Consider the following 22,055-nt stretch of genomic DNA (forward strand, 5'->3'; position numbering starts at 1 on the left):
AGACAGTGGCAGCTTTAACAGACTGCAGTCACACAAATGCACAGATCTATTTTCATATATCAGATGTTCTGTCCTGCTCTGAAAACATAACTGACTGTGTGTACAAAGTATTCAAAAATGCAAGTGCATTTAACCGCAGCCACAATCGAGCTTCAGCACAAACAAACACAAAGCGCACGTGAAAGTCTGTCAGTGCGCGAGTTTCGTGCATCTAATAGTACTGCATTCCAAACGGTATGAATGAAAGCATATCTAAAGTAAAACACAGCAGGTGGAAGCACACACTGTCAAGCAATGCGCACGTCTCACAGCGCAAATTCTGTGCAATGAAGCCCGCCATTGCTCTAGCGCGCACACGTGCCATATGCAGGGGAAAAATGAAAAAAAAATAATGTATTAAAAAAAATAGATTCATAATTGTTGAAGAGAGAATCACGATGCATCAGAGAATCGCTTTTTTCCTCCCACCCCTATTAAGCAGTCAACTTTTCTCCTGGTCAAAGAGACAATTAGAAGCACCTGCAAAAAAAGCCAGCTGTAACTGTACTTTGGTTTTGTGTAAATGCATGTGTTGGAGCAGTGAAGATAAAGCAGGCATACATGGGAACTCTGTATCCCAGAATGAACCTCATTAAGTTGGTTGTCCAGAGCTATAAGCTAGACAAACAAATCTAGAATGTAATGTTTATTTTTAGATTAACATAATTGTCGTCTTTCGATTTGTGCTTTTTCAGTGATGTAGCAACAAAGAACAGTAGGGCTGCATGACTAATTAATAAGTATTCATAATGAAAACAGCGGCCAACGATTAGTCGGGTCTATGAACTGAGCCATCAGTTACATCAGTATCGATTACATTTCACTCTCAGAGAAGAAGAAGAAAAAAGAAAAGGAGGAACAAACACCATCACTGGGGTGGTACCTTTTCAAACAGTATGGTCTTTAGGTACTAATATGTACATTTAATGTAATATGCACCCTTTAGGGGTAAATAAAAGGTGCACCTTCTGAATAGGTATCATCCCAGTGACAGCTATTATGCCTTTTTTCTGAGTGTGTACCATTCAAAAGTATGAGGTCAATATATTTTTTTAAGTCTCTCACGCTCACCATTTTTAATCAAAAATACAGTAAGAAACCCACAGTGTAATACAGTAATAAATTTAATATACATTTTGTATTTTAATTTAATGTAAAATGTAATTTATTCCTGTGATGCAAAGCTGAATTTCCAGCAGCCATTGATCCAGTCCGCATTGCCACAAGTTGAAAATGAATGTGCTGTGCATAATATCTTTTGTGGAAACAGTGATTTTTTTCTTCCCTGATTCTTTGATGACTAGAAAGTTCAAAATAACTTTTTATCTTTTGTAACATTATAATAATCTTTGACACTTTTGATCAATGTAATGCATTTTTCTGAATAAAAGTATTAATTAAAAAAAAATCTTAACTGACCTCAAGGCAAAGTCAGATGATTATTTTGAAGAAAATAAAAAAGGTGAAATGAAATAAAATGACCAATACTCTTGTTATCAATAAAATCGCATAATTACCTTTTTAAAGAATTGAAAATACTTAGGGGAAAAAAACGAAGATGCACTGAATACATGTATAAAAACAATATTGTGTGAATCTATATAGCAGTAGGTTTGTATGCACTATAAGTGGGAAAGAGACTGCATGAAAACCATCTTTGTGTGTGTGTGTGTGTTAAATACGGGCTGGAACAAAAACTCTGCCACTTAGCAAGGGAACATACGGAAAAAACTAGGTTGGGTATCACTCACAATATGATACACACATCGCCATACGTCAAAATTCAATGCATGTCACGGTATCACAATATCATAACCGTACTGCGAGTGAAACTCCAGAAGAGAGTCCCAGCATGTCCACAATAGACAGGGCTTAGGGTTTCAGCTCTGAGTACAGTGAGTGTGTGCTTACTGTAGGATCACAGGCGTCAATAATCAAGCAATATGAACAAACGTGTTGAAAGATGACCTTCAGCTGGTCTGGTCAGCGCTCAAGCAAAGCTAGTCCATGTCAAAATGATTGAGATGACCAATCAAATCAAAGAATTTCTGAAAAACTACAACACTTCTGAGGGCCCTATTGTGAAGATTTTAATAAATTATTAAATTGCTAAAGTTTTATTAATTAAATTGATTAGACATGCTTTTTGATTATTAAAAAAATTAAACAAACCATTAAAAAGGAATCCAGAAAAATGAAAAAAAAAATTCAAAGTGCTGTTAAACTGTATAGGTTTCATGATTTAAATTGATTAGATATGCTTTTGAATGCTAACATTTAATTTAACCTTTAAAACAGAATCCAGAAAAATCTAAAAGAAGAAGAAGAAAAAAAAAAAACCTAAAACCAGAAAAATTTTAACTGGAAAAACAGAATTTGGAAAAATATAAAACAGAATTTTGAAGAATTAAAACTGATTTCACAGGACTCTATACTTAGCTTGTGGTTTTGTTTTTCCTGATTATTTAGTGAAGTCAATACAGTCCTGTTACTTTAATTTTCTTTTTCTTTTAGTTTTTACATAATACACAGCATAGCCTACATTCACATATTTGCATGTGTTTTTATAGCCTTCAATTTGCACATTGCTCTGGCTTGAAACTGGAATGCAGAGAAATTCCTCCGAGCAGACCGCTTTACTCTACCCAACCGGAGCAGCAGGACCCCCACCGTCTCTCAGCAGGACTGGCCGACTAACCTCACTCCCACACACTGCTACAGCTACAACAACACACCACAACATCCGTGCTTTCGCTGTGTTCCTGACAGCTCTTGAGTGTGCGTGTTCACAAGAGTGCTGCAGGTGTGATAGGTTGTGGACATTGTTCCTGATCACATTCCTGCACCTCCATCACGGGGCACTTGTGTACCTCCCCCTCCACACACACACACACAGCTCTGATGTCAGGACGATTGAGCCGCGAGCTCTGATGAGAGGCGCTGGAAGTGGAGCACAGGCCCTGCAGGGGACAGGGAACCCAGGACTCGTGGACCGAGCTGGAAACACAGGTGGAGCACGTACACAAACACACTCCCAAACACACTGGACATGCTGTAAAAGCAGCCATTCTTATAGAAGTGTAACTTTCCATTTAGTCCTTTTAGCATCAGTTAACAAAGCTGTAATAAACAAGACTATCATGATCCACTAACATAAAGACCAGTTTTCTTCCAAGCAAGTGTCTAAATATCACAAAGAAACATACTCCATGCTGAATCACTAACTTTGAGGTTAAATGTGACCCAGGCCCACAAAACCAGTCATAAGGGTCAATTTTTGTAAATTGAGATTTATACATCACTCGAGAGCTGAAGTTTGTTAGGATTGGACAATATTTGGCTGAGATACAACTATTTGAAAATCTGGAATCGGAGGATGCAAAAAAAAATTTAAATATTGAGAAAATCACCTTTAAAGTTGTCCAAATGAAGTTCTTAGCAATGCATATTACTAATCAAAAATTAAGTTAAGTTTTGATATATTTACGGTAGGAAATTTACAAAATATCTTCATGGAACATGATCTTTACTTAAAGCTGCAGTCTGTAACTTATTTTGGTTAAAAATGATCCGAAATCAGTATCTGGGCAAGTACATAACCAGCCAGTGTTCAAAACTATCGCCTTACTTTAGCCCGATTCACAACGGTTAGCTTATAATAATGTTTTCTAATTTGAGTGGTACGGGTAGGTTTTCGTGGGAAATTCGAGCACAGCACTGCATCATTACGTCACGTCTGTAAACAAAGTAGTTGTCCCGGCTGGTAGGCTATCCCATGTGAGGATCCTGGCAAAACTTATGGACTACAGCTTTAATATCCTAATGATTTTTGGCATAAAAGAAAAATCGATAATTTTGATCCATACAATGTATTGTTGGCTATTGCTACAAATATACCTGTGCTACTTATGACTGCTTTTGTGCTCCAGGTTCAGAAATATTAAAAGTAGTCATGGGACATTTGACCATTTGAGTAGAGACCCTATGAATAACATTTCATAACATTCATAACATTTTGAGAGCAGTGGCATCTGATTTGGAAGAACTGAGGTAGAATTATTAATTACACATTAATGAATAATATTACATGTCTCTGGAAATAGCATATTTGACAGTAGCTTGAGCTGGGATGCAGATATAAATTTAATTTCCATTAACATTTTATTAAACATTTTTTGGGGTAAAATGTAAACATTCTGATTGAGTTTCAACTTTTATTAAAATTAACCATTGGTCTTCCATAGTGTCATACATTTGTAGATCATAACCACAGGTAAAACCACACTACCATGGTAAAAAGTAACTATATGGTTTCTAGTTCAATTAACTGTATGATTTGTTGAGAAAAAGTAACGTAAACACATTAAGCATAAACAAAATGAAAAAAATTCCATTAATTCCATTAATAATATAATAAAATTCTGCCAGAATTTTTCTAGAGTTACCCGAATAAGTACATGGTAAATTCCTCCTGTTTTCCATTTTAGTTTGTTGAGAATATCAGCATTGTTTTGTCTGGAATTAAAATAATTTAAAATCACCAAAACACTGATGGTTTGTGTTGGAGAACTCTGGATCACAGTGTCGTTTAATAATGGTCACGTGATCGGGAGCGGACAGCAGTAAACACATTTGCTCTGAGATCGCGCTGTGCTGTCTTTAGGCCAAGCTGATAATTGGTTTGCGCAATGCAGTTCAAATGAGCATTGCGGTTTTTGTTCCACTTTTGGCCTGTTTGTAATTGAATGTTTCTCGTAAGCAAATGGCAGCACTTATCACTTAGTCGAATTGGTAGCAGCACCAGCGCGACCTCTAACAAAATATAGTCGCAGCCTAGAGCCTTGATACTGCTGACAAAAACATACAGACTGACTGCTCAAGCCCCATGAGACATTCAGCTCACAAATAGCATCAGCTTTATTTGAAACAGATATTTTAAGAAATATCCAGACATGTTTGGTGCGACCAAAGCTCACAGAGAGAAACTGACTTGATATTTTGTGTCATATCAGCTAACGGTATTGCTCAAATCAATGAATCAAAAGTTGATAAAAACCAAATCATATATTTAGACTATAAATTCCATTCCGATCCATAACTGATGCTCCATGTGCACTGATCACATGATGACCTACATACTCCTGCGCGCTGGTTTCACATGAACACCAGCTCGAACACAAAACATGTTAAACATTTACTCCATCCTCAGAATGAACTCTCTGGGTCAGTTTCAACTCAGATAAAAAGTAACTGTACAGTCAACATCCTTGTTAATAGATGATGTCAATGGTGCTGACAAAGCACAGGTTTCTCGAAAGGATATTAATAATGACATATGAATAAAGTCTATATTTAACTCCCCTGCATACTCCAGAGCTCGTTCACACTGCTGGAGTGATTAAACGCTTTCTAGGTCACACAGAGTCGAAACATTATTTCATGTCTCATAACATTGTTCATTTTTAGGATTTCAGGTAAAAGCATTCAGTAACAAAAAAAAAAAAAAAAAAAGACATGTCTAAAGTTTGTGTAATTCCTAAATTTCTTTTAGAATAGACTAGACCAATAACAAAGTAAATTGTAAACAAAATTACTTGAGTAATAAACCAAAACAAAAAAAAATCAATTAAATCAATTAAAAAAAAAAAAAAAAAAAAACAACAATTAAAAATGAAAACCTATTAAGTAGGGCTGCACAATTAATAGAATTTCTAATCGCGATTACGATTATGGATGCCACGATTACATAATCGTTCAAAGCTGCGATTACAAAAATAAACAATTAAAAATGCCCACTTGCATTATTCTGTGTGCTTAAGAGGTGTTTGCAGCAAACTCAAACACACTGGATAAAAGACATTTAGTCTAACTGATAGTCGTTGTCACTCTGTTGTGCATGATAGATATGTTAAACGCCAAACGTGTCAAAAGCGGAATAAAATAGCGGTACTCGTTTGAACTGCGCGCCACACGAACCTTTAATCTGCTCGCCTCAAAAGAAAACAGCGCAGCGCGAGCTTAGAGCGCATGCGTTTATTACAGTGACCAGTCGCGATCACGCGCTAAACAACGCTGTGAAATCCAGTAAGCAGCAGAGTTCTCCAGTACAAATCACCCCCCTTTCATTTAAACTAGTTTAAAGCCAATGTTATTCTCATCAACACTGATGCAGAAAGCAGCAGAAACAGTGCAACATGATCCAGTTAGAAGATGTTTCAATCCACAAATCACCCACATTTACCATAGTTTTACTGTAGCAACATTAACAGTAACAATGGTATGGTGGCAGAAAAGTAGGATATTCATATTGTGTATTATTATATTATTAATATACTAAATATGTTAAAGGAGTAATGGAATATAATTACATTATTTGGTTAATTATTCTATCAGTTGATGTGGATTTGTAATTGACTGAATGTCTTTAGGCTACTGTTTTTCAATGCAAATACCATGAAACCATATAGTTACGCTACTTTTTTACCATGGTATTGAGGTGCTGTACTTTTGGTTATGTATAAAAGATGAGGCTGTTACAGTTTTCACAATGGTACTGTCAAATGTACATCTGCATCCCAACTCAAGCTCCGGTTCTAATGCATTTCTAAGAGACAAAACTTGTAATATTACATGTTCAGTGCTACCAAATCAGGTGCTGGTGTCACTGCTCTCGAATGTTAGTCTGGAGTCCTGACAATATAAATTGTACTGTAAAATGTTACTATAATTTGAAATTTCGTCTGTTTAATTGTAAATTAAATATATAGCTTTAGTAAACCATTTTTTTTGTTTGTTTTAGTATAACATTATTATACCATGCATAATTATACCTTTTTTTTTTGTTTAAAGAAGAAACCAAACCAATGTATAGTTGACATTTGAGGCTGAATGCTATAGAAAAGCAATAAAGGTTCAGGAAGAGTGTTTTCAGCCTTTTTTAAAATATATATTTTATATAAAAATATGGCATGCAGCTTCAAACTAAATCTGTTCAAAATAATCGTTATTAATAATCGCAAATACAATCTCAAGGGAATAATCGACAATTATGATTTTTGTCATAATCGTGCAGCCCTAATACAAAGGTCTTTTCAAAAGGATGTTACATCAGAAAACTAGACTGATTTTTTTTCAGTACATCAAATGAATGAATTCGAAAGAAAGAAAGAAAGAAAGAATTAGGATGTTCTTTTATGCATCTTTTATTTTTCTTCTGGACCAGCTACAAACTGATGTTCATTCACTGTCACCCAATACATATGCTTTATTGTTATGGCAAATACAAATCTTTTCCCTGCTGAAGGCTATTACTGTGAGAGACTATTTTGAGCAGAAAATAATGAGTTTAAGTGAGACACAATGGCAAAATCTCTCAGCTACCAGCATGGTATATCTGCCATCCACGTTACATCCGGTTTGTCTTTGTTTTCCTTAGTGGGAGAAACCAATGTACCACAGTTCAATTTCTGATTTGAAATAAAGTTCAAGTTATCTAAATCCATGCTACCACAACAACGGACCAGCATGCAACAAAGTAGTCACTGGTTCAATAACAGCACAGCAGTCAGGTTATACAGACCAGTAGCAGTTGTTCTTCCATCCAAACATAAAATGAAATCTGGGAAATCGCATGTAAATGTCAACCAATATCCAACCAATCCATATTTGTGAAGTGTGCAACAAATTTACAAAACAGCAATTTGTAAATTGCCATAGTATTCGAAGTTTATATTACACAAACAATATCAATACATATACGTTGTAAATTTCTGCACAATGCTCCAAATTATCAACCAATGAATTTAAATTCTTTAATTTAAACAATTATAATGGGTGTCACACACATGGGCATTGCGGGCGACTCTTATGGAATTATAGGAATCAAACAGAAGAATTAAAAATCAAGTCAAGTCAAGTCAAGTTGAGCTTTATTGTCATTCCGCTACATGCGGGGGCATACAGTGGAACGAAATGTCGTGCCTCACACTGCATCACCACTGCTTGTTTGCCAAACATGATCATTTAAACACACTGCAGAGAACCGTTGTGATCTCTGACCTTATTCAATCTGACTGCATTTATATACAACATTTGGGAATGTATTTCTGCCTTTAGCTATGAATTTTAACAATGAATTAAAAAATAGTTTTGCAATCATTTTTGAATTTATTGCTGAACATGCGCTCTGCTTTAATGCACCACTGTATCTGCCTTCAAAGAAGATGAATGCAGAGAAGAGTCAGTGACAAATCTAATAACCAGTTCTCGCTCAGCAGCTCTCGTTTAAGCGCTTATTTCTAGCACTGACTGAACCCTGCTCACCCTGACTCTCAGAAACCAGCTGAGGGACTGGAACAGACAGCTCTCCTAGTATTTTCAGCTGATGGTGAGATGGCTATGGGGCACGAAAGTACAGCGCAGACACTGGTGATTAAGGGGTGACGTAGTATCCTCAGCTCTGAAGTGAGCTGACCATGACACAATATTACCACATTAATGTGTCTCGTTTTTATTTAAGTAATTCTAACTCCACTGTAAAAAAGGAGTGTCATTTTAACTGTAAAATACTGTAAAAATGCTACAGGAAAAAAAAACTGCTAATAGGTTAAAAGTAAGTTCCCATACTATATACAGGGAAAAAACGGTAAAAGATCTAAAAGATATTTCATGTAATTTTACAGTAAAATGCTTCAGAATTTTTTTTTGTTTTTAGAACTAAAAGAACAAATCATCATATAATTTAGTCAAAAACTGTAAACTGATATTTCCAGAATTCCCTGCGGGACACTCCATATTTGAACGTATTTTGTTTAAATAATCATGTTTCTTAATAGTTTTCTTAATTGTACATTTGGGTTTTGTGTTACATTTTCTGTTATTTAAGTGTCATGCGTTACCGTTTGTGTGAATGACTGTGCACCATCTGTATACTTCAGCTTGTGGAAAAGCTGCTTGTGATGAACTTTAATTCTTCATGTGGCTCTCTCTTTTACCTCCTGCATTATTATGGTGGTTGTCAGTACATGTTAAAAGGTACAAAACAGATTTTAGTAGTGTGTTGCTGAATTTACTGGTTTAGACTGAAATTTTCTTGTTTGTAAATTAGTTTTATCATGTAAAATTTACAGTTTGTGCTGTGTATGTGTTGACAGTTTTTCTCAATTTTTTTTTTACAAAATTATTCTAGCAACCACAGCTGACCAAATTGTTTTGTAAAAAAATGAACAGTTCTTTCCCCTCCAAATCGTGCAGCCCTAACAACAATGCAGATACATTGTGGGAAACAGCTAAACATGATGTTTTCTGTAATTATTTATAACATTTCATTTATGTTGCAACAATGAATTGAATATTAATTCAACCTAATTTGTATAACTGTTGTATAAATGTTGAATAGTAGACTTAGCAGTAAACATTTCTTGCAAGGTTCATTAAGTTAAATTAGCTTAACAAATATCTTAACAGTTCTCACTAAAAACATATCCAAGCACATTTGAGCTTTTGAATATCTGTATCGTTTTTGGTCCAATTATGAAACTTTTGTACTATTTACAGTCTAAACCATCTGGGTTTTATTATGTTTAAGTCATGCTCCCATGTGTCTACTTATATAGAAGACACACAAAGGGCTGTATTTCCCTGAGTAACCTCGCATGCACTTCCAGAGAGGGAGTGTGGGCAGCGTCCAAAAGTAACAGGCCAAATCACGAGTAACTTTTTGACCCCGGTTGTGGGGGTGGAGGTCAGGTTACATCGGCAGTCCATGTAGGAGTAACAAGGTTACTAGCTCACGGTGCTGGAAAGGATAGCTTAGGAAAGGCCAACTACCAGCACAGTCCATCTCCATTAAAAGAGTCTTTCTGACAGCATCCAGAGAAACCAACAAACACTGAAGCAGGGGGAAAAAGTAGGAAAAAAAATAAAAGGGTAGACAAAACAAGGGCAGAGACTCAGGAAAAAGGTCAATGGAGAATAAACCCAACCTCAAAAGAACAGAGTAAAACAAAAGACAACGGCAGAACAATGTCCCAGGACAGCTGCCCGAATGGACACTGGGAGAAGGCCATGCTAACGTCCAACATACTGAACTTTACTTTAGCTAAAGAGAGGCACGAGAGGCCAGTGGGATTGCGAGGTGGTCAAGGGACACTTGGCCATTTTCTATTTTGGCCTCAGAGCTGGGATCCTCCTCATTATGACAACAGCGCTGGCGTTTCACAATGCTTCTCTTTGTGTCGCCTCCTAAGCCCATGGATTCCGTGCCCGTCCGCAGCGCCAATCAACTGACAGTCACTCCCAATTTACAGGCCGAATCAAGTTTCCCGCTGACAGTCCCCGGAGGCCAACGAGACGCTGGGAAAATCGATGGCCCTTTCCCATGCCGTTACAACACACAGTATGTCAACAGCCCTCATCGGACGTGGTGGAGAGGACTGTGTACAATCAACACGCTCCAAACGAGGAAGCCAGAGGCGGTTGCACTCGGACTAGGCATATGACGGCCTAAAATTGTCATGTTGCGATTAATTGTTCATGATTTTAATCACTGTATGAGGTATTATCACGATATTGAAATTTAGCTGCAAAAAAAGTGTTGTCATAATACAATATGACAGGCTTAATTTTTTCTTATAACAAAATAACTGAACATTTAAATGCAATAAAGCAATACACAAAAAAATGAATAAAGTAAAAAATTTCCAACAGATTAAATTGCAAAATAATTATAAAGATCAACAGGTAACACTTTACAATAAGATCTCATTAGTTAACATTAGTTAATGCATTAACATTAACAATGAGCAATAGCTACATTTGCTACAGAAGTTATTAATATTTGTTAAAAAACAACTGTTGAGTTCATTAAATAACGCTGTTGCAATTTTTCATTTTAATGTATTTTTAAATATTGAAATTACCCACGACGAATTAATGTTTAGAATAATTTTTCATTGGCAGTTTATCATGAATGAAGTAACTAATGTTAACTATTGGAGCCTTAAAGTAAAGGGTCTCAGAACAACAAAGAATCAAAACATTTCAAACAATATCTAGGCATGCAGTCCAGATTAAAATGTAAAAAATGTTTGAAAATAAATAGCCTATTAAGTCTAAATGTTTAAGTATTTGGCACGTTGATGAACACCATTGCGAATACACAAATCTGAACTTATTCAAATTAAATCATTTGAATAAATTTCAGAAACAAAGTAGTGCAGCCGTTTTGTTAACAGGGGTTTCTGGGGGAAAAGGCTGCATTTCTGCTGCTGTTCAGCGCCATCTGCTGTCAGAGAGTGAATGTGCATTTTCATTCAGTGAGTCTCCTTCACATGTTCTGCCATGCGCTCTCATCTGTGCACACGCGCCTTTGACGCAGCATACAGCGGTTGTGCATTGTAACCAGTTGATGGGAAAAGTATTCTTAAAATGCATTAAAAAAAATCTGAATAATTTGTAATAAATAATTATTCACTGTATTTTATAGTTCCCACGATAACAATATCGCGCATATTCATTACCGTGATACATCGCATTACTACCGGCACATGTCTAACTTGGACCAACTTCCAAAACCTCTGAATATGAACAGAGAGTGACTGAACATGGTTTAAGACATTTCCTTTGTTTTCAGAGCGCATTTGCTCATACCGTGGGTGAGTTTGAGGGCATCTCGTCGAGGCCTGCCACATGACCTGTTGTTTTAACCAGTAATCTGGGCCTTATTAGTCACGCTCCCATGTGTTTACTTTTCACATGTAATCTCCAGCTTGCCTCGTCCTGCTGTTAACTAAACAAAACCTAAAAGGAGGGGGACCCCATGCCTGCAGACAGGGCCTAATGGGTATGGAAATATCCGGGCCTTTGTGTCCGGTGTCCAGGCGTGATCATTCAGCTAACCCTGGGCTTTAAACACGCAGTTCCTGGTGGCCATGGAGAGGCCTCCGCTCATTAGACAAAACATGCTAAAACACTCCACAGAGACAATACAAGCCACAAAGACACAGCACTACATTACTGTGCTGGAAATGGCAGAATGTAAAAATTTGTCTTTGGAATGCAGAGGAAAGGAAATATTTCAAAAAGGTTCAGAACTTTTTAAACTCTTTAGAACTTTTGAAGTAATGATTCTGTGTCATCTACAATATTTGCACTCCATGCGTCTTCTGCAATCAAACTGCTCTTAGACTTATTTTGCACATTTCATTCACACAAAACGGATATAAAACCAATCTTCAATTTCTGCGCTGCAATAATACAGGGCAGTTGGGGTGGGCGATATGATCTTACATCACGATACAAGTAATTTTATATGACGATAACGATCTATCTCACTATATAGTTATTTTTGCATTTATGTTTTTATGATAAAGTTTTTGATATCATCGAATTTTCATAATTCTTGTTACCACTGTCAATTTCAAAAACTAAAGCAAGCCTTAAAAAAAAAAAAAACTGAAAAACTTAAGCTCACTGAAGATAAGCAACTAATTAAAAGCAATCACATGCATTTACACTGAGCTGAATTGCATCCAGAAAGCATCTTACACAATCTCATTCTCCACCTGTTCTTTTCAAATGGCTAACTGTAAATACTTTTGTAAAATCTTGAAGTACATTGAAATATTCAACATTAATTAAAAACTTCATGCCTTTAAATAAAGCTGTTAGCAGTGTAGCATAATTAAGATCATGAATCTTCAAGACTTACTGTACCAATATAAAAAATTTGAGACTAGGGATACAATACATAATGGCAATTTATTGTATGGCCAGATACTTACAAACAAATATGTATTTTAAAAATATGTATATCACAAGGGCTTGTGATATAATGCAATGATTTTAATACCTTAATACTCCAGACTGAAAAACAATAACTCTAGAGCCACTGGCTCCTAAAAAGAATAATTTAAGACTGAAATTACAGTATGGCTTAAATATGGCTGTTCAGAAGCGCTTCAGTTCATTATATGCATAGCTTCATAATTCAGCTTTTAACAGTCACTGCTTTGTGCTTATGGCACAACTCTGTATGTAATGTAGACTAGACTATAACAAACCAAATAGTTTTTATAGTTATACCATTTTTTCTATACCAGTAATACTTACTGTATTTGCACCACATAAACAATTGTTTTGTTGCGTTATGAGGCACAACTCAAGATGTCAAGTTGGTGAATATATATATATACTGTACTTATTTGTTGTTTCTTAATGTGTCATTGTTAGACATTTTTTTCAATGCACTGCTGTTCACTTTCAGTAATTGTGGTAATGTTTTTAAATATACTTCATCCACGTATCTTTATTCATCCACTACTCATAAATGACCAATGCATCCACCAACAGACATTAATGTCTATTATTCACACCAAATGCAAGATGAATCAGAACCAAAAGATCACATCGGACAAAAACGTTGTTAGTAAGAGCAAATTCGTTTCCTGTACAGCATGTGGTGCTGATCGACAAACACAATTTTAGCTGTTTTACAGATGACAGGAAAAATACAGACAAGCAGCGACAGAACACAGATCAACCAAGCTTAAGTTTCTGTCTTAGCAATACAAACAAAAACATTAATTCAGTCAATATTAGAAAACGTTCACAGCCTTAATATTTACACACTCCACATAAGAACAAAAATATATTTTTAGAGCTGACAAAGTGAAGAGTACCACAGTTAAACAAATTGCAACTCATTCTGTTAATATAACTCATCTTTCTCCTCTGTATGATTTAAAGTCCCCATGAAATCCAAAAAAAGTTTTATGGCTTTTAGTATGAATGTTAGCCATAAGTTTATCTATAAGCTAGTGTACTCCAAAACAATGACAAAATTCGCATTTACAAGATATAAGCATTGAAAACTTACAGTCTCTAACTCCTGCTAAAATGGATCAACAATTTTGATGGCATCACCCTGCACTTCAGCTTCTCATCAAACTTTCTGTCCAATCAAATGCTACAAGTAGACGCTGAGGCTCAAATCGTAGTTCACAGAATTATTATTTTCTGTAGGGCGAATGGCACGTAGTGCACTAGGGATAGGGAACGATTCAGACGGTGTAAATACGCTTTCCATTGGGGCAAAAGAAGTCTGGTTTGGCGCTGTTTCACACAGTCTGTTCTGGTCCAGAGACCCGATAGCACAGAGCGGATCGTATGCGTGAATCAGCATAGACCACAAAATGTATTGGGCCCATTTGAATTCTACACTGAATGTAGGGCTGGGCGATATGGCAAAAAATTAAAATTTAGATTTTTTTCAGAACGTTTGACCGATTCTCAATTTTTACAATTTTTAACTAGAAATCAACTTGAAAATGTAACTACAACATGATTCAAGTAACTTTTTATTTTATTAACCCACTAAAGCCGTTCCAAAGCCATAAAACCTCCGTTCATCTTCAGAACACAAAAAAGCTTAGCTTAAATGGGTAATCATGGAAGCATCTGACTGTCGTGCTCGCGTCTCGTGCAGCGTATCATGCATGAAACGGCATTTTAAAAATGCGGCGCTCAAGTTAAAAGAAGCTCACTCCTATCTTCTTGCATGTTTTTCCTATTCCACTGCCACGTCACATCAAAAGTGCATTCTGTGTGAACGGTGCCTAGCGATATGAGCGTGTCACAGGTGAACGGTTAATCACGCATCGACATGCGGTTGAATCGTTCTTTTCTCTTTACTGTTATCATTGGCATATGGTCAAAGTGTCTAATTCTAACCTTTGGTAATATTTCTATTCAAAATTGCAATTCCTCGATTTCTAAAAAATAAAATTGGCAAAACATTTAACATTTAATTAATTGATCAAATCGCCCAGCCCTAGCTGAATGCTATATTTTAAATTTAGATTTTAATTTAAACATTTATTAAAGCAGATGCTTTTATCCAAAGGGCCTTACAAATAAGAACAACAGAAATTAATAAATTTATTTAATTAATTTTTAAATAAAATTAGACCAAAACAAATAGAATGGAAAACATTTTATAGGGATATGGATGAAATTGTGGCTGTCACACGATGTCAAATGTGGCTTAACCAAGCTCAACGGCTCTGGGCCAAACTGTGATATAAAAGAAACGCTATTGGCCATTTAAAAAAGGGGGCAGGACTCCTTGATATGTCCAGCCATGTTTTCCTGTTTCAGTTGAAATTACGTCAACGCATTGAATAACGCTGGTGTGTTTCAAAGCCCTTTAAAAACACTGCCGCAGTTTCTGTGTATTGTAATTAATTGTGAGGAATAATAATGTTTTTTTGGGCAAGACGTGTAAAGAGCAATGTTGCATAAACGTACCTCTGTTCTGTCCCTTTTATATTTATATATAAAAAGTTTCCTCAAACAGAGCACTTGCATTAGGTGTGAACAGGCCTTATGTACATGCTAGTACAGAAAACACTACGAGAACGCTAAATTTATCCTCTATAAGTGAAGCACAATACTGCACTAAACTCAATTTTAACAAGTGTCAAATTTCACACTCAAACGCCACTGAGTCACTCCCTCAGTGAGCGTTTAGGACGCCACATACACCGTAGATCTTTATTTTAAGCTGCCGCGAACTCCCACGAGAGGCTATATTTGTCACAATAAAGCTCCAGAGGACCTCACGAGTCTTTGGGAGTCTTCTTACAAGCATGAGCTCGTCGAGTGGACATTTCCAACAGGAAGAATGCCAGTCAAGAGCGTGTTTCAGAGCAAACGTTTGAGGAGCGCCAGCTCAGCACTGAAGTCATTCTGGCCCCAGATGTTGGTCTGTAGCTAATTTGAGGGCGGCCCTGGAAAGGTCAGTTTTAGAGATCTGACAGACCACCATTAACAGAGACAGGCCAATGAATCACATGCTCTTTATAGGACATGAACGAAACATTAGATACTTCACAAAACCAAAACGCACTGCCTAATCACACAAAATGTATTTTACCTACTAAGAAAACTACTTGGCGTGAACATTCAAAGTTTCTCAAAATCAACCATTTGTTAGTTCACAACAAAGGGTTTTAATTTATCTCAAGAGCTGATAAATATTCAAGATGGAATAGCGTCAATCAGGACAGAACATAGTTTATTAGTTTATAGTGGTTTATTTTTCAATGTATGTTTTTTTTTTTTTTTAAATAGCCGTTAGATCCAGTCGTCAAATCAGAGTCTGCTAAAATCGTGATAACGGTCGTCTTCGAACCGCTCTCATTGTACGACACAGAAAACTTTTTGTTTGTTGAACTGGTGTATAAATGCAATCACACACAATTTTCCAGCATTCTTTTCACTGCAATTTCTCAAAAACAGCCCAAGCCACTGCTAGTTCTAACATGCCATTTTTTGAATTAGTAATGAAGGACTGGACACATCTTAAATAGCAACAGTAGATCTCGAATCCAAGGTGTAAGAAAGTAGTTCTACACACAAGACTATCTTTGTGATGCACCTTAGGTCTTTCCTAACTTATTTACAAGTCTGTTAAACTGTCAAGAAATTTCAGCATATATTAGCCAACAAACAAACATACCACTGAGCAAAAGTTTGAGGTCAGTAAGATTTGCTCATTTTCTTTTAAAAGTTTCTTATTTTCAACAAGGCTGCATTTATTTGATCCAAAATACACTAAAAACAGTGAAATATTTTAAATTAACTGTGAAATATTTATCACAATTTAGAATAACTCTTTCCTATTGTAATATATTGTAAAATGTAATTTATTCCTGGGATGCAAATCTGAATTTTAAGCATCATTACTCAAGTTTTCAGTGTCACATGATCCTTCAGAAACTTCACCAGCTAATTTGGTGCTCAAGAAAAATGTATGATCAAAGTTTTTTTTAGGATTCTTTGAATACAAAGTTCAAAAGAAAAGCCTTTACTTGAAACCTTTTGTAACAGTCTTTACTGTTACTTTTAATCAATTTAATATGTCCTTGTGGAATAAAAGTATTCATTTCTTTTACAAAACACAGCCTTTATGTAAAGAAACTTTCTTGATCTTGACCCACAAGTTCAACATAATCCATTTAATCTGACATTCTTGTTTTCCTAAATCAACGGCCCGTTCTATTTTCTTTTCTAGAGGTAGTATCTTCTCCAGCATTGGACCAGCCATCTATGCTTAATGAGAGTGGTCAAAGCCCCGCCACATCCGCTGGAAACGCAAACAAATTAATTACGATTCTGTGGGCTGGGAACACCCAATGGAAGCACACCAACTGTGTCAAGCACACAGGAAACTCCAGACCCCAGTGCAGACACACCGGACAGCGCTGGAAAACCACGCCACTGTTTCACAATGTCAAGCTCCGATTGCAGATCTGCTGAGAAATATTAAGCAATTCAGTCCGCATTCACAAATGACATAACAAATGACTACTGTAATAAATCACATCCAATATTTCTGCCTAAAAAAAACAAGGTCTTTGAAAATCCCCTAGACTTGGAAGAAAGTTTGCTGCAACAAATGTAAACAAAAATCACAAAGGTCTAGTATTTAGAGTTTTCACTTCATGCATTTTCTCTGATCCAATTTGTTAAAACTCTTCCATTTACACTTCTCCACATAAACGTGTTTCTGCAAAACAAATATAAATCCGATCTTCCCAATTGCCACGCTATTTGCTAGATGCATGTGAATGCATGAGTTTCAAACTATTTCCTGAAGTTGTTTGTACGACCAGATTGCAATCTTTAGCAAATGCGTTTTGAGATGCCATCCAGTCAAAGAAAGCGCATGACGTGGCCAAGCGTAAATAGACCCAAAGTAACGCTGCCTTAAGGTTTTCCCTGCAAGCTCAACAGCTGAATAATATGGCCCCCCAATGTCACTTTTTTGTTCAATATGTTCCCCTGCCCCACTGAGACAACTACATGTCAGCCAGGCTGATTCCCACGAAAAGTCTAAACATTGTGACTCTGTGGCATCAAAATGTTACTGTATTTGTTTGAGAATCCCAACCAGTGAGTTTGGAGCAGAAGAATTCAATTAGACGTCTAAAAAAAGACTGGGAGAGTGTTTGGGAAACCAGTTAGAAAACAACCATTATTATATTTTATTTTGGTGCCGATAGTGGTGTATAACTTCCACACTTCCTCAAGTTTAACAATCAAAAACAGCTCAAGGAGATGCACTGATCTCTCAACGAAAACAGTTTCAGCACATGAGTTGTCCTACTATTACTCAAGCCGGAGAACATCTGCTTCAACAGCAGTGTCAGAAACAGACACGGTTCAACACCTGTTGTTCTCACCAGGACTGTTTCACCTGTACAGTGACTCCAGCACACATGAACACACAATGACTGATGCTCCTGTTCTCACCTGAGGGGGAACGGCGGTAAATGAATAAGCTCAGTGACGTAAAACATGGTTTGGAGTCACTGTGAATCCCTATATGGCTCAGAAACACCCAAGAGAGAGACAATAAAACAGGAAAAACAAACAGGCTGATTAAAGGTAACATCATGTGACTAACCAACACTTTTGCTATATACACGTTTCAATATCAATATCACAAATTTAAAAATGTCATGCACTAGTTATTTATATAGTAAATAATGATACAGGAAATTACAAGTATTAAACTAGTGCTGTCAAATGATTAATCATGATTAACTGCATCCAAAATAAAAAAAATTGTTTACATAATATTTACATGTATACATTTATCTTTACATAATTTACATTATATATATATATATAGTTAACATATAAACGTAACATTTCTCTTAATGTGTGTGCATTTATATATACATAATGAATATACGCAGTACACACACATGTATTATGTAAACAAAAACTTTTATTTTGAATGTAATCATTTGACAGCACAATCTCACGTAAGAATCTCACGTTGTGTGCTCAGAGATACTCTCAAGTATTATCCTGGAAAATGGAGCTCACAAAGGCACGCAGTTGTTTTTCTCCAGCAGTTTCTTTAGGTTTCAGCTTCCATTCATCTCTCATTATCTTTACAGTCTCAAAGCCTGCAGCTCGTATTGCAGCAAATCCTGCGCTCGCAGTCTTCCTGCTGAAAACAACTGCCATTCAACCTGCAGACGCCAGCTTTCTCACATGATGATATTCACACATCATCATCATAACACGAGACTCGGCTCACACACTCGAATATGAACTGAACATATGCAACATTAGAAACACACATGTGACCCTGAACCACAAAACCAGTCATAAGGGTAAATTTTTTGAAAATGAGATTTATACATCATCTGAATAAATAAGCTTTCCATTGATGTATGGTTTGTTAGGATCAGACAATATTTGGCCGAGATGCAACTATTTGAAAATCTGGAATCTGAGGGAGCAAAAAAAAAAAAAAAATCTAAATATTGAGAAAATCTCCTTTAAAGTTGTCCAAATGAAGTTTTTAGCAATGCATATTACTAATAAAAAATTAAGTTTTGATATATTTACAGTAGGAAATTCACAAAATATCTAAATGGAACATGATATTCGCTTAATATCATAATTTTTGGCATAAAAGAAAAAAGGATAATTTTGACCCATGCAATGTATTGTTGGCTATTGCTACAAATATACCCCAGCGACTCAAGACTGGTTTTGTGCTCCAGGGTCACACATGTCACAGATCAGAGGAGAACGACTAACAGCGATATAAACATAAATAAAACAAATAAAGGGGAAAAATATACAATCAGATGTTTGTTTGTCAGTTAACTGTTTTTAAACTAAGTTTTGAGCATTAAATTATCTGTCGGTTTGCTTGTAAACTTTTAATTAGTTTAGCCTGCTACACTTTTAAACAGCTCTTTCTGATCAGCAAAAATAAAGCAACCGTTGAGGAATTTTTAAAATCACCTGCATCATAACTGTCACTCGCAGTAAGACTGTATTAAAGTCTCTCACACTTGCAACACTTCCTTAATCCTTCACACGCATAAGTTTCAAAGCAAGGAGCTCTGTCAGAGAGAAGTTTAGCTATATCGCTAATAAGTAAAGTTTCTCCAAATACATCTTACGACAGAAAGACGTTTGAAGAGGAGTTTGAGAGTTATTTTTACCTGTTGTGTGAAGCGTTCACGTCCACAGCAGCCCCTCCATGTTCAGCTCCGGGACTCTCGCTGCTCTTTAAAGAGCTTCTCATCCATTCCTGAGCACTATTACACGGATTATCGCTGGCTTTCTCTGCGAGCGGCGGCTCGGCGAGGCTCTGCTGCAGTAAGGCGGTCTGGATCGAGCCGGGACCGGACACCGTGAGGAAGTGCAGCGCTGCCGTCCCGCTCTCGCATTTATCCAGATCCACACTCCTCACCTTCCGCCTCCACTGCGAACTCTCCCCGGCATTTCGCTTCACTTTCCCGCTGCTGTTCGAAAGTGTGGAGCCGCTGGAACTGCCTTGAAGTCCGTTCCCGACGTTTGTGCCGCTACTGGAGTCTAATAATCCGCCTAACGACGACGTCCGGCTCCCCGCCGTCGCCATTTTCTGTCCTGAATTTTTGCCACTTAATAGATTCTATGAGAGAGGGAGTGGCGGGAATTTGGGGGAGGATGAGAGGGAGGGGCTTCCGGATCGATAGGAGGAGTCGTCTGCAAAAGTGGGAGGGGCTAAGGGACTCCTTTGGGAACTTACCTGCTACGTGCACAGTGTCACAGAAATTAAAGGGGCTTTGATCTTTTGAAATAAATGTCGAAAACTATGAAAGCATACTGAAACAATTTTTCAGAACTCAAAACTCCCAGTCTAAAGACAATCATTTATTTGGGTTATTATTATTATTATTATTACTATGTCAAAAAATTTGGACACAAAATTTCTCCTAACCCTTAAAAGTAATTCCAGACTTCTCCTCAACAAGCTTCATGACTTGAGGTATCAACTGAAGTATCGAAATTACAATGAAGAAGGGACTCAAGACCAATATGAAGTCTTGACAGTGGCCCCTTTTGACCAGAACACTTAAGAAATCAATTAGCAACACATTAAAAAGTAACTTAGTGATCGTTTAACAGCTCTGACAACCCAGTATGTTGATGTGATTTTGGTAAAAAAAAAAAAAAACATGTATATTTCTGTCTTTTTTAACTTACTGACAAAGACAACATTTTTATAGCAATAAATAAAACAAAATGAAGAGCAAAAACTGTGCATGCGTGTCGTGCTGAATTATGGGAAATGTAGTTTTGTCGCACGTCAACTCATGAGCAGTCTATTTCGCCAAATGTCATTATTATTGTTCATCACCATTATTAAGTTAAGTCGTGACGTATTGTCAAGTATGGTGACCCATACTCGAAATGGTGCTCTGCATTTAACCCATCCAAGTGCACACACACAGCAGTGAGTAGTGAACACACACACACACACACACACACACACACACACACACACACAGTGAACACACACCCGGAGCAGTGGGCAGCCTTACTCCAGCGCCCGGGGTGCAATTAGGGGTTCGGTGCCTTGCTCAAGGGCACCTTAGTCATGGTATTATATGAATAAAGTTAGGAAAAAAGTTTAAATGAAATACTGAGTTTAAAAGAAAATTTGACAGATAATTACAGCATTCATGTGTGCTTATAAATACAATCATTCAAAGACAGTACAAGCTTTAAAAAGGGCTCATTCTAAAATCAAACAGAAACTCATTATCACAACTGCACACAATTACACATCAGCAAAAATGGCCCGTCTAATTACAACGAGCAGTGAGAAGTTAGTAGGCTACTTTAGGATTGTAGGATACTTTCATTCCTATACCTCAGAAGAAGAGGATGATATTGTTTCCAACTGACATAAGCATCATAAGAAAGAGGAAAGATGCTTTGTGTAGCACTTAAGGCTCTGTATAAACTTCTGAAGCTCCTAAGGCTATATGTAGGTTTGTTAAATTTGTCATTTATGTTGGCACTTGATGTCTGGCTTCAACAGACATTTCCAGGGAACACACATACTGATAAATAAATGTATATCCTGAATGCACTGTAAGTCACTTTGGATAAAAGCGTCTGCTAAATGCATAAATGTAAATGTAACATTCAGA

At 36.6% G+C, this 22,055-nt stretch overlaps 1 protein-coding gene across 2 annotated transcripts in view; it reads right to left on the bottom strand.

The window, feature by feature from the left end:
* Positions 1 to 20,532, bottom strand: part of map3k1 (mitogen-activated protein kinase kinase kinase 1, E3 ubiquitin protein ligase) — a 66,087-nt gene extending 45,555 nt beyond the window's left edge. For both annotated transcript variants that reach the window (XM_058788669.1, XM_058788670.1), the window contains exon 1: positions 20,076 to 20,532. In XM_058788669.1, the coding sequence (XP_058644652.1) occupies positions 20,076 to 20,494 (419 nt within the window). In that variant the 5' untranslated portion in view covers positions 20,495 to 20,532. The remainder of the gene's footprint in view (positions 1 to 20,075) is intronic.
* Between the last annotated feature and the right edge of the window lie 1,523 nt (positions 20,533 to 22,055).

Source organism: Onychostoma macrolepis, chromosome 10 (assembly GCF_012432095.1).
Source record: "Onychostoma macrolepis isolate SWU-2019 chromosome 10, ASM1243209v1, whole genome shotgun sequence".
Taxonomy (NCBI): Eukaryota; Metazoa; Chordata; class Actinopteri; order Cypriniformes; family Cyprinidae; genus Onychostoma; species Onychostoma macrolepis.